The 13,817-nt window shown below is 34.8% G+C and overlaps 1 protein-coding gene across 1 annotated transcript in view; it reads left to right on the top strand.

The window, feature by feature from the left end:
• LOC132559506 (cholesterol transporter ABCA5-like) overlaps nucleotides 1–13,817 on the top strand; it is a 41,873-nt gene that overhangs the window by 24,467 nt on the left and 3,589 nt on the right. The window contains exons 22-31 of the mRNA XM_060224133.1: nucleotides 773–865; nucleotides 2,046–2,252; nucleotides 2,382–2,609; nucleotides 3,603–3,775; nucleotides 4,950–5,025; nucleotides 6,115–6,209; nucleotides 8,366–8,485; nucleotides 8,858–9,090; nucleotides 9,714–9,769; nucleotides 10,212–10,345. Coding sequence (XP_060080116.1) covers nucleotides 773–865; nucleotides 2,046–2,252; nucleotides 2,382–2,609; nucleotides 3,603–3,775; nucleotides 4,950–5,025; nucleotides 6,115–6,209; nucleotides 8,366–8,485; nucleotides 8,858–9,090; nucleotides 9,714–9,769; nucleotides 10,212–10,345 — 1,415 coding nt within the window. The remainder of the gene's footprint in view (nucleotides 1–772; nucleotides 866–2,045; nucleotides 2,253–2,381; nucleotides 2,610–3,602; nucleotides 3,776–4,949; nucleotides 5,026–6,114; nucleotides 6,210–8,365; nucleotides 8,486–8,857; nucleotides 9,091–9,713; nucleotides 9,770–10,211; nucleotides 10,346–13,817) is intronic.

Consider the following 13,817-nt stretch of genomic DNA (forward strand, 5'->3'; position numbering starts at 1 on the left):
GAATTACAGTACTTATGATGTTGTGTGTCATGGATTTACTGTAATTACAGTGCTGTGTGTTATTTAGAACTACTGTTACAGTGCTATATGCCAATTACTGTAATCACACTTAGATATTATCAGAGTCACTGCAAATATTTGCTGGCCAAACATCAACTGTATATCACCGCCTATTAATCTTACTGTTATTCTTTACTGTCAAAATACGGACAATGATCTTCGATATAATTAGAAAACTTATATAAGTATACGTGTGTAATCAGTAATGACCCTTTAAAGTAACTCAATATATATACAATAATATATACATTTGTCTGTGGCAGTAATGTAGACAAGTTACATTACTTAGAGGAATGCAAGTATCATCATTCACAACAGAAAAGAATTTATTTGGTAAGGATGGAGAGGGCTAAAGAGGAATATAAGAGGATTATCAATAATGGGAAAGCTGCATCAGGCAGGCTAGCTAATAGTTCACAATGTTGACAAATTGTCTAAATTAAACTAATGAAAATTAATGAAACTTTTTTGACATCATGATACTTAAGTTGATGAGTTGATGAACATCCATGTCTTGCAAGAAATTGGCAAGTTGATTTTTTTTCCTTCTTGACTCAAGGTTTTTTAAGAAAATGTTGTGTGAGAGATCAAAGTACATCAACATATTAACGACTAAAACCACCAAAATCTGACTGTATGAAGCACTCTCAACAATATTTGATTCTTTGTTATATAAGTAAAATTGTGGCTTACAACTGTTGCTGTTTTTCAGGTCTACAGAGTCCACTTGTACTCTGGCAATCCTAATGCAGACATCCCTGTCAGTGCCTACTTTGAACCTGAGTTTATAATGTCATTTGTTATGGTAAGTGCTTCTTATTAGCTAAAAGTTTTAGGAATATTGATTCTTGAAGGGAATATTATTGGAAATGATCATAAAAGATATAGGGAATATTGGTTTATGAAGGAAAATTACTGGAAATGTTTATCACAAATGTAAAAAATATTGATTCTTGAAGGGAAAAAAAGTAGAAGTGTTCACTATAAAATTTAAAGAACGTTGATTCCTGAAGAGAAAAGTACTGGAAATGTTCAGTAAAAAGATTTTGATTATTGAACGGAAAATAAGTGACAAGTCTTAACTAAAAAGTGGAAAATAAGTGACAAGTCTTAACTAAAAAGTGGAAAATAAGTGACAAGTCTTAACTAAAAAGTGGAAAATAAGTGACAAGTCTTAACTAAAAAGTGGAAAATAAGTGACAAGTCTCAACTAAAAAGTGGAAAATAAGTGACAAGTCTCAACTAAAAAGTGGAAAATAAGTGACAAGTCTCAACTAAAAAGTGGAAAATAAGTGACAAGTCTCAACTAAAAAGTGGAAAATAAGTGACAAGTCTCAACTAAAAAGTGGAAAATAAGTGACAAGTCTCAACTAAAAAGTGGAAAATAAGTGACAAGTCTCAACTAAAAAGTGGAAAATAAGTGACAAGTCTCAACTAAAAAGTGGAAAATAAGTGACAAGTCTCAACTAAAAAGTGGAAAATAAGTGACAAGTCTCAACTAAAAAGTGGAAAATAAGTGACAAGTCTCAACTAAAAAGTGGAAAATAAGTGACAAGTCTCAACTAAAAAGTGGAAAATAAGTGACAAGTCTCAACTAAAAAGTGGAAAATAAGTGACAAGTCTCAACTAAAAAGTGGAAAATAAGTGACAAGTCTCAACTAAAAAGTGGAAAATAAGTGACAAGTCTCAACTAAAAAGTGGAAAATAAGTGACAAGTCTCAACTAAAAAGTGGAAAATAAGTGACAAGTCTTAACTAAAAAGTGGAAAATAAGTGACAAGTCTCAACTAAAAAGTGGAAAATAAGTGGAACTGTTCACTAAAATGTTAGAAATATTGAATCAGGGAAAGTCAATTGAAATGTAACAAATAATAACTATTTGAGTCATTTATTAGAACATTACAGTCACAGCTTCTTCTATATTTGATATGATGGTGATTTTGCTGAGAAAGAAAAATTAATTACATTCAACTTGATTCATTTTAGCCTTTAATCCACTGTGTATTGGGTTTCTTCTTGCTACGGATGCTGGACATCAAGAACACTGGTGGAGATGTTCGAGATGCTTTGCCCTGTCTGAAAAAGCAGAGAAACAGTCAAGTTATACCTCACAAGAATGATGATGCTATTGATGATGAGGATGAGGATGTGACAAGTGAGAGGGAGAGAGTAAAAAGCATCAAATTTAACCGGGTAAGTAATTGGTCACAACAAAGTCATCAGAGTAAAGGTTACCTAGTTTGTAGCTTCAGAAATCAACAGTGTGTTTCTTATGTCAGAGTATTATCCTACTACAGGAAGGGTTTGTGTTTTCTGATATAGGAAAATGTTGCAGCATATGTGGAGAACTTGAGGAAGGAGTTTAAGAAAGATGACTCTGGTGGTTGCTTTAAAAGAAAAACCAAAAAGGAAAAAATCAAGGCGGTGGTCCGTAACACAACTTATGCTGTAGATACAGGAGAGATCCTTGGACTCCTGGGACCCAATGGTGCAGGAAAATCTACTACATTAAATATGATGATTGCTGAAGTTGGTCCTACTAAAGGAGAGGTATGTTGTATGGAACTTCATTATGTCATCAAATATTTTAGCTTGTCCTGGTCTGAAGGGCCAAGTTAAACTTACCCTGTAATGTCTGATATTCTATTAACAAATTCTTCAAAATGGTTTCTACTTTTAATATCAAGTGAACTTGATTTCTCCTTGGCTGTAAGACTGTAAGTCATAGGTCATTTCATAGCTCACTCTATCTGTGATATAGGAATATAGGCCACTCTATTACTGAGCACAGCACAGGACTGGTCTGTGCTGACATATTGTGTCCTCGAGCATGACACTTTACCCTAGTTGCTCATGCGACTGATGTTGTTCAGTGAGGCAGTCACAAGTTGCAAAAGTAGAGCCTGCCTCAATATGACCTTGGCTGTTCACAGGGAAATAAACCCAGCAAACATACTTAGAGTCCAATTTTATGCCATTTGTGTTGGCTGTAGTTATTGTTCACTGTAGATCTGCCTGTGATATTGAGGATCTCGGATCCTCTCTGTAATATTGTTGTCACCATGGTTATGGAGGTAGTAATCATAGGTCTCATCACCTGTAATCCATGAGGTCAAAGTGAAATGTGATTTTAGGGAGATCATATAAATGTAAGTTGTAGCAGTTTATCCACAGGTTTCGTATGGTCTCATTCTGTTGATCATAAAAGGTTGTTGCTTAATTCCTGATAATAGTTTAGGTCTGGTGTTTGAAGAAAATTGAAAAACAACATGATCTGGATTTAATATTACGGAACCTTTGCTGATGTTTTACTGTCATGTTTTGTTGATTGAGTTGTTGAAAAGTACATTGTTTAGGTAACAGTTGAACATCAGTCTCAGAATGTGTTGAATAATTGTCCTGTCTTGCCATTAAGAAGGAAAGCCCATTCCCGAGATCAGATAGCATGACATTGACATATACATGTATTTCCTAGTAATAGAATGTATGGAAGAAGATGTTTTCAATGTATGTATGTTAACAATATTAATCTTAATATTGTAGGTTGTGATTGGGGGATATGATATCCATTCCTGTATGTCAGAGGCATTTGAGGGCTTAGGGTTTTGTCCTCAGCATGATGCACTGTGGGACGTTATCACACTGAAGGAGCACATTGAGTGCTATGCGAATCTTCGAGGAGTACCTAAAGAAAAGATAAGTCCTTTGGCTAATTTGTAAGTTCCTCAATTTGTTATTATGTTACAAACTGTGTTTCCTTATTACTTTTTGAAACTTCCTGCCTACATAGAATCATTTTAAACAACTGTCTCATTCAAGTAGGACAGTAATATCTTGAAATATTTCACGGAGTTAATTGATAAACTCAGCTGAATCTGAAAACAATCTGTAAATCCCTTCCAAGTGGAGTAATAGATTTCAACTGTTGCTACTCAACAGTTTATGTTTGAAGATAAATGTCCCTTACTTCACTGATATATACCTTTTTTAGGTCATTTGGCCTGAAGGAATCATTTCTAAAATTCAGAGGGACCTGGCGATGGGGGCCCCAAAAGGGTTGTTAGACAATACTTTGATTCAAAACATTACTCTTCCTTAATGATTGAATGGCTTACATTCATATTTTGTCTGTAACATCAGTAAGAGTTGGCCAATATTTCTTAAATGTGGGAAGTTGATTCAACCCCTAGGGACTTGGGGTGGGGCCCTAAATGGGAAAATTAATCAAGAATTTGCTTCAAAATGCTACTTTTCCTTAAGGCTTTAATGGTTTTAGAGACTTTGCGGCAGGGCCCCAAAAGTGGAAGTTAGACAATATTTTGTTCCAAAACGCTACTCCTTCTTAATGTCTGGGTAAATTTCAACCAAACTTGGCCTGAAACATTATTAGGGAGTGGCAATGATATCAGATATGCATATGTGATTGTGAGATTGTCCTGACCAAATGGGAGAGCATATAGTCACCACTTTGTCCGTCCGTCCATTCGTCGGTCATAATTTTTTCCATAGCTTAACACAAAATTTATAAGAGATATCAACATAAAACTTCATAGGTAGAAGGAGAAGGAGGGCAATGCACAAGAATCATAACTCTTATTGCCCTTTATATATTTTTCATACTTAAATTTTGTCCCATTCGGGGAGCATAACTTGTCTCTGACAGCCCTTGTTTTCAAATTTTAGTCCAAAATCAAACATTACATGATTGTGCAAACTGTTTTAGGAACAGAACTTACCATTAATGAATTTCTGATACTTTCAAGGAATATTCAACATTTATTTTCATCAGATTTGTCAGACCACCATCAGTGAATTCTGTGGTTGGTCCATCCATTCATTGATTGTCATATTACCATTAAGGGCCATGGCCCTCTTTCTTTTATTTGACAGTTTTATAGATAATATGAAATTAGATGAACATAAGAACAAGCAATCCAAGAAGTTATCTGGTGGAACCAAGAGAAAGGTAAAAGTGGTCTGTCAGGGGAGATAGCATTACAATAATTTTTTTTATTTAGAATAACCATTATAACACATGTTCAGTTTTAAAGTAATCGTGTACATATTACATGTAAGAAAATAGGAGCCACATTTTTTATTTTATTTATTTGGAAAACATTCTCATGATTTTTTTAATCTATTTTTTTCAGTGAAGATCATTTTTAGCTCTCCAGATGGAGTTAATTTCACATGTGTATGTTTTTCATTTCTATTTTAAAAACATTTTTTTAGTCTGTAGGTTGAATTGAAGACAAAAATACTGACTTCTTTTTTTGACTACCATACTGGAAAATTTGACATTGGTACATGAAACTGTTAGGAACAGATGTACAATAATTGATGAAAAATAGAAAATAAAGTGGAAAAAATTGGAAAAGAACAAAATTTTAGTCTATCTAGAAAAACGTGATGAAAATTAATGAACGATGCTCAGTGTCAAGGTCCCTTGTTATCAATTTAGCAATAGAATACAACATTTTATTTATCATTATGGTTGCACCCAAAAGGCTGGAAGATGGAGCCCAAAGGTAGAAATCAAGATGAAATAAGTTTAATTAAATAACCTTTATTCTGGATGCTTGCATTTTATGAAGTACCTGTTTGTTCCTTTGTTAAATTATATTGCTATTTCTTCGACCTCAAATTTTTGTAAACAAAATCTGCAGTACACTAGGTTCTCTACACATACAGTGAGATATCTTTACAAGTATATAGTGATCAATCTTTATTTTATTAACATGGATCTTTTTAAACTTTATTGCTAAAAATAATGGGTCCCACAATGTAAAATTTAAGAATTTCCAGAAATTGTACAAGTCTGAGTCAGTCCTATCACACTTTTATGAGTACAGGACTCGGGACTGTGTGTAGATTGATCACTAGTCTAAAACTATAAATGTACACTATAAGGAATTGCCAAATTCTTTTGATTGAATTCAGTATTTAATCATTGTTATTTGTCAATTTTGATTACAAATGTTTTGTATCCTTAACATAATTTACTTTTTTGTGAAACATTAAAATATCTTAATGTTCTGCATTGTTTCTTGATCAGCTGAGCTACATCCTGAGTATCCTGGGAAGACCAAAGATAGTCCTCCTAGATGAACCATCTACTGGAATGGATCCTCAGTCCAAACGCTTCCTCTGGTCAGTGCTTTATCTACATGTATATACTCTTTATACATATTGTGATATTGAGGCAGCCATTATCAACATTGAAACATTTTATAAATCTCAAGTTTATTTTCTACAGGAAATCAGTGCCCAGATAATTTACAAAACATTATCAGGTATTGTTTCTCCTTATTTCGACAGACACAGACGGACTAAAGTTTAGAAATATAATCGCTGGACATTGATATGCTTTGATATATCCTTTGGCGGTTCCATGTATATCCTACTGCCTTATTTTCCATCTGTGACAGCCCTTCCCCAGCAGATGCTTACACTATCACATTGCTGAATTTAACGATTGGCTACCGTGTCTACTGATTTGTCCTTTCTGCTTGAACAAGTAACCATGACACTCTATATATACATATGACCATTCTGGTGTGTGACTAGCCACTTTTGACACTACATACATGATTTCTCTGATATGTGATTGGTAACCATGACACTAATGCATGATCTTTTCTGTTGTGATACTGGTAACCATGACACTAATGCATGATCTTTTCTGTTGTGATACTGGTAAACATGACACTAATGCATGATCTTTTCTGTTGTGATACTGGTAAACATGACACTAATGCATGATCTTTCTGTTGTTAGAATAGGCACCATTATATTATACACATGACCTTTCTGTAGTTACAGGAATACTGTTTATGACATCTATGTGACATGATTGGTTACTGGGACACTATTTATGACGTCTATGTGACATGATTGGTTACTGGGACACTATTTATGACGTCTATGTTACATGATTGGTTACTGGGACACTATTTATGACATCTATGTGACATGATTGGTTACAGGGACACTATTTATGACGTCTATGTGACATGATTGGTTACAGGGACACAATTTATGACGTCTATGTGACATGATTGGTTACTGGGACACTATTTATGACGTCTATGTGACATGATTGGTTACTGGGACACTATTTATGACATCTATGTGACATGATTGGTTACTGGGACACTATTTATGACATCTATGTGACATGATTGGTTACAGGGACACTATTTATGACGTCTATGTGACATGATTGGTTACAGGGACACAATTTATGACGTCTATGTGACATGATTGGTTACTGGGACACTATTTATGACGTCTATGTGACATGATTGGTTACTGGGACACTATTTATGACATCTATGTGACATGATTGGTTACTGGGACACTATTTATGACGTCTATGTGACATGATTGGTCTATGTGACATGATTGGTAACAGGAACACTATTTATGATGTATATGTGACATGATTGGTTACTGGGACACTATTGATGACGTCTATGTGACATGATTGGTTACTGGGACACTATTTATGAAGTCTATGTGACATGATTGGTTACAGGGACACTGTTTATGACGTCTATGTGACAGGGACACTGTTTATGACGTCTATGTGACATGATTGGTTACAGGGACACTATTTATGACGTCTATGTGACATGATTGGTTACTGGGACACTGTTTATGACGTCTATGTGACATGATTGGTTACAGGGACACTGTTTATGACGTCTATGTGACATGATTGGTTACTGGGACACTATTTATGACGTCTATGTGACATGATTGGTTACTGGGACACTATTTATGACATCTATGTTACATGATTGGTTACTGGGACACTATTGATGACGTCTATGTGACATGATTGGTTACTGGGACACTATTGATGACGTCTATGTGACATGATTGGTTACTGGGACACTATTTATGACGTCTATGTTACATGATTGGTTACTGGGACACTGTTTATGACGTCTATGTGACATGATTGGTTACTGGGACACTATTTATGACGTCTATGTTACATGATTGGTTACTGGGACACTGTTTATGATGTATATGTGACATGATTGGTTACTGGGACACTATTTATGACGTCTATGTTACATGATTGGTTACTGGGACACTATTTATGACGTCTATGTGACATGATTGGTTACTGGGACACTATTGATGACGTCTATGTGACATGATTGGTTACTGGGACACTATTTATGACGTATATGTGACATGATTGGTTACTGGGACACTATTGATGACATCTATGTGACATGATTGGTTACAGGGACACTATTTATGTTCTTCTTCTGACCTATGATTGGTTACAGGGACACGATCAGCAGTTGTTTTGAGGGCTCAGAACGAGGAGCTATCCTGACAACTCATTACATGGAAGAGGCAGATGCTCTGTGTTCCAGAGTAGCTATCATGGTCAATGGAAAACTTCAGTAAGTAGAGTTCATGCTACTGAAGTTGATTTATTTAGACCCAGTAACTTATAGAAAAGATTCTTCAAATGTCTCTTAAATATTAAGAAATATGAAGTATGTAATGTCACCTTTATGATTTTCCAGGAGTGTTGTAGAGATAAAGTGCATCTTGGAAGAAATGGCAATAATGTGATACAGTAGGAGACGGCCAGATACCTACATGGTATTCTTTTAACGGTTAACACTTTCGACAAATACTTTGGTGCTAATATCAGAAGTCACTATATCCACAGAAATGCAGTGTAAAATTATCTATCATAGCAATGTATGTTGTTTGTAAGTGTATAGTGTTATGTAAAGAGATCTTTTAATACATGAACTTTGTTGTAGGTGTATAGGTGAAACACAGCGCCTGAAGAATAGGTATGGAAGTGGCTACATGTTGGAGGTCAAACTCCGTCTGTCAGGCGATCTAGAGGCCAGGATGGAGGCCCTTGAGGATGATATGAAAAATCTATTTCCTGATGCTGTTTGTCAGGAGAAGTTTGCTGAGAGGGCCCAATACAGTATTCCGAAGGCCAACGTAAAGTCTCTAGCCACAACTTTCACTGCTTTAGAACAAGGTCAGTACCCATCATGTACATGTAAACCAGACTTACATTTGGCTTATGAGTTATCGAAATGAAATTTGGTATATGGCTTCTTGTTGCAAGGGTGCAGATTAAGTTCGAGGAGTTATGCCCCTTTCAACTTAGAAAATTTCTCAGGAATATTGCTTTGCGCAGTTTTCCCTTTATGCTTCAAGTTATAGAAATGAAATTTGGTTTTACAACTTTATGGTTGATCGTTGCACATCCAGTTCAGTTTCTGGGTGACCGTGACACTTTATGCAGGCGACACAAGTTTGTTAAATCTTTCTTTGACTTCATATGAAGGATTCCGATGTTATGAAATGCTTAAGATGAAAAGGAGAAAGAAAAGTAAAGCAGAGAAAGATCAATTTTCTATTGAAGCAATAAGGATCATTCACTCTTGGTTGTCAAGATCCACTTTGGGTCTCGTATTGTACAGCTTTTTCGTACTTATACAGATTAATCCAGCAATCAGGATACCTGGGTATTAAGAGCTAATGTAGCCGCAGCAGGATGATACATAATAGTACAATTAGCAGTAATATAAACATAAAATAGGGCATTTCTCATGACATTTTGTTTTGTTAGTAATAAATGTTTATTATGTTACACAGCCAAAGCCAAACACAGCCTTGAAGAATATAGCTTTAGCCAGTCTACATTAGAACAGGTAATACTTCTCATTTCTGCAGCACTATTTTATAGAGGAACTCCAAAGGATGAAAAAACAGGGCCATTGTTACATGATATACATTTAATGCATAGGTTATACTCTCTTATGCTCCATGTGCTACAAGAGCTTGAAGTTGATATAAAAATCTTTACAAATTATGATTATGCCAGGATGATATGATACGATAATAATGAGTTAAAAGAGTGTTTTTACACTGAAGTTATATGTGACAAGGGTGATATAATACAACAGTTATGTTACAAAGGTAATATGATACATTACTGATGTGACAAAGGGTGATAAAATACAATAGTGATGTTACAAGGTGATATAATGATACAATGGTAATGTGCTATCACAGTGATATGATAAAGTAATTCACCAAATGATACAAAATGTTGACTGCATTCATGATTGGTGTTTGTTTTCTTTCATCCAGGTGTTCCTGCAATTTGCCAAACAACAGCTTGATGAAAATGCATCCGAGGAACCAGAGGCCAATGGATCTGTTCCTGAAGTGTTGGTGGGAACCACTGGTGTTCAGAATAGCAACAACAGCAACATGACCTACTTGTAAAGTCACGCTTAACGCTTGAGCTATGAACTTACATGGAAATGTTTTCCTATACCTAAACCAGTGTGCTGCTTTCACATACTAAGCGCTGATTGTTTTAATTACCACTAATAGAGGATGAATCTTACGTAATAGTTTGCAAGTGTGTGTGGCTCTTCAAAGTGAAAAGTTTAAGCACAAGATATCAATGCAGCTATCTATGCCAAAGTAGAAGTCATGTAACAGCAAAATTAAACTCCTTAATGCATTAAGTGGTTATCGATCAAAGTTTTGGCATCAACTTTTACCTTCTTTGAAGTGAAGAAGATTATAATTAGGGTATCTCATAAACTTTTAATAGATTTTATGTATATCATGTTTACATTATAATATTTTATCTTTTAGTCCTATACTGGTAATATAATGTTGATAAGTAGTAGAAGTTGATATGGTGTTTTAAATTTATTTCATGTCATTGGCTTTTCCCAAGAAATTTGAAAAAAGCGAAGAATGAGGAAGGATAGGGGCTTAATGGCTTTTCCTAAGAAATTAGAAATAAGTGTAGAGTGAGGAAGGATAGGGGCTTAATGGCTTTTCCTAAGAAATTAGAAATAAGTGTAGAGTGAGGAAGGATGGGGGCTCCATGGCTTTTCTTAAGAAATTAGAAATAAGTGTAGAGTGAGGAAGGATAGGGGCTTAATGGCTTTTCCTAAGAAATTAGAAATAAGTGTAGAGTGAGGAAGGATGGGGGCTCCATGGCTTTTCTTAAGAAATTAGAAATAAGTGTAGAGTGAGGAAGGATGGGGGCTCCATGGCTTTTCCTAAGAAATTAGAAATAAGTGTAGAGTGAGGAAGGATGGGGGCTTAATGACTTTTCCTAAGAAATTAGAAATAAGTGTAGAGTGAGGAAGGATGCAGGCTCCATGGCTTTTCCTTAAGAAATTAGAAATAAGTGTAGAGTGAGGAAGGATAGGGGCTTAATGGCTTTTCCTAAGAAATTAGAAATAAGTGTAGAGTGAGGAAGGATGGGGGCTCCATGGCTTTTCCTAAGAAATTAGAAATAAGTGTAGAGTGAGGAAGGATAGGGGCTTAATGGCTTTTCCTAAGAAATTAGAAATAAGTGTAGAGTGAGGAAGGATGGGGGCTTAATGGCTTTTCCTAAGAAATTAGAAATAAGTGTAGAGTGAGGAAGGATGCGAGCACCATGGCTTTTCCTAAGAAATTAGAAATAAGTGTAGAGTGAGGAAGGATGGGGGCTCCATGGCTTTTCGACACTAAATGAGAATTAAGTGTAGAGTGAGGAAGGATGGGGGCTCCATGGCTTTTCCTTAAGAAATTAGAAAGAAATTAGAAATAAGTGTAGAGTGAGGAAGGATGGGGGCACCATGGCTTTTCCTTAAGAAATTAGAAATAAGTGTAGAGTTAGGAAGGATGGAGGCTTAGAGCTGAGTGGCGAGAATTCTGTATATTTCTAGAACATTCATTATGGGCAGCATGTTGGAGATAAAATACAATAATATATTGCCTCCGTTATAACCTTAAAGCTAGAATAATGAAAACTCCTTGAAGAACTAGCTCCATTTCAAAGTATGGATTACACCGAGTTAAACATATTGTGCTCAGTAATATGACTGCCGTGGTAAATTGTTCTCTTATAAGCAACCTCTCATTGCTTATACATGTGAACTTGGGTAATGTTTCTTGTTTCCTAGACCTGAGCTGTTCCTATATAACATTTAATGTACAAAAATAAGGCAAACTTGTCTTCAACAGAAATACAGTTTAGATCAGACACAGTATATGTAGAACATTAGTTGATTTGCTAGTGGACTCATTTAGAGAAAGCATCTGATATTCTAAGATTTACTGTTGCCTTAGAAAATGATCAGTGTCTTGCATGTTTTGCTTTGAATATTGGCTGTAGTTGTGAACATATTTTAATGTTTAATCAAGGATTATGTTGAGAAGTGCTTCTTTTTGACTCTAAATGTTATATATATTTTCAGATAATCAAAAACAGCTTTTAATAGAAAACGGATATCCCCTGTGTATGTTAAATATATGATAAATATGTATTTAAAATTGAAGTTTATACTTGTATCTTGTTTTTCTAGTTACAAATTAAATCTTTCATTATTTGAAATTCATACTTTGTGTAAATTGAACTGTTCCCAACATCAGTACAAGAAGTACTGGTTATTCACTACTGTAGTCTAGCTTTTATTTTGTTATTGCATTTTGATATAACATTGTTACTGGGGACCTGAAGGGGGTATTTCTACAATGATCTCTTTAAAGATCCATTTGTTTGTATCATGATTGATATATGTATTAAAAAACGATCGTTTGTAAGCTATCTTACTTATACAAGACAATGTGCTTCCTTCACTTTGTGAACAGTTTTATACACATGGACTGTTCTATCTAACAGTTGATGGGATGAATCTGATTTCTTTGCTTACGTGAATTCAGTGTCAAAAAAAGGTGTATACAACCATACAGTGATGTATAGTCCCATTTGAAATGAGTTCGAACTGTACAACATGATTTTGTAAATGTGATTCATTTCTTGCTGATAAGTATGTTATGTTGTAATAGTTTTTAAACATTTTCACCACACTTTTTGTGCAAAGATTATTTAACGTCATTATTGAGAATCCTAAACTTTGCACAGATTTAAAAATCAAGACAAATCCTGTTCTGTTTTATGTTTAAGATAACTGCCTGATGCCAAGTTTTCCATCCAATTTTTATCTGTCACTGCCATTGTTTTTGTAAACCATTTAAAGATACACCATGACACTTGAATTAGCACTTATTTCAATTACCATCCTCACAAAAACCTCCTCCCTGTACTACTTTGCTGTTCAACACATTATTGCTACAGCAGTGTCATTGTTAGTAAATAATGATATAGAACTGGGGGCAGGTCAAAACATCTTTCTTAAATATTACTTTATACCTTTGGGTTCTGTTTAATGATGATACTGCTGAATCTGATGACCTTTAACCTAATCATGTTGCTGTGGATTGAATTATGTTTACAGTTCTTTAAAATTAATTGAAGAAGTTTCCTTAATTTCTATCATATTTCATGTAAATAGCTAGAAACACCATGACAGACCATTAATTTTTTTGCCAAATTGAGTTGGCAAAGGTATATTGACCTACAACAAGTGATAACATTGTCAGCTGATTTATATCAGGTGATAACACAGTCTATTGACTTTCACTACTGATATCACAGTCTATTGACTTTTACTAGTGACGTCACTGTCTATTGACTTTTACTAGTGATGTCACTGTCTACTGACTTTTACTAGTGACGTCACAGTCTATTGACTTTTAATAGTGATATCACAATCTATTGACTTTTACTAGTGACGTCACTGTCTATTGACTTTTACTAGTGATGTCACTGTCTATTGACTTTTACTAGTGATATCACTGTCTACTGACTTTTACTAGTGATGTCACTGTCTATTGACTTTT

Source organism: Ylistrum balloti, unplaced genomic scaffold (genome assembly GCF_031769215.1).
Source record: "Ylistrum balloti isolate Yb309-2 unplaced genomic scaffold, AGI_CSIRO_Ybal_v1 Utg370928, whole genome shotgun sequence".
Lineage (NCBI taxonomy): Eukaryota > Metazoa > Mollusca > Bivalvia > Pectinida > Pectinidae > Ylistrum > Ylistrum balloti.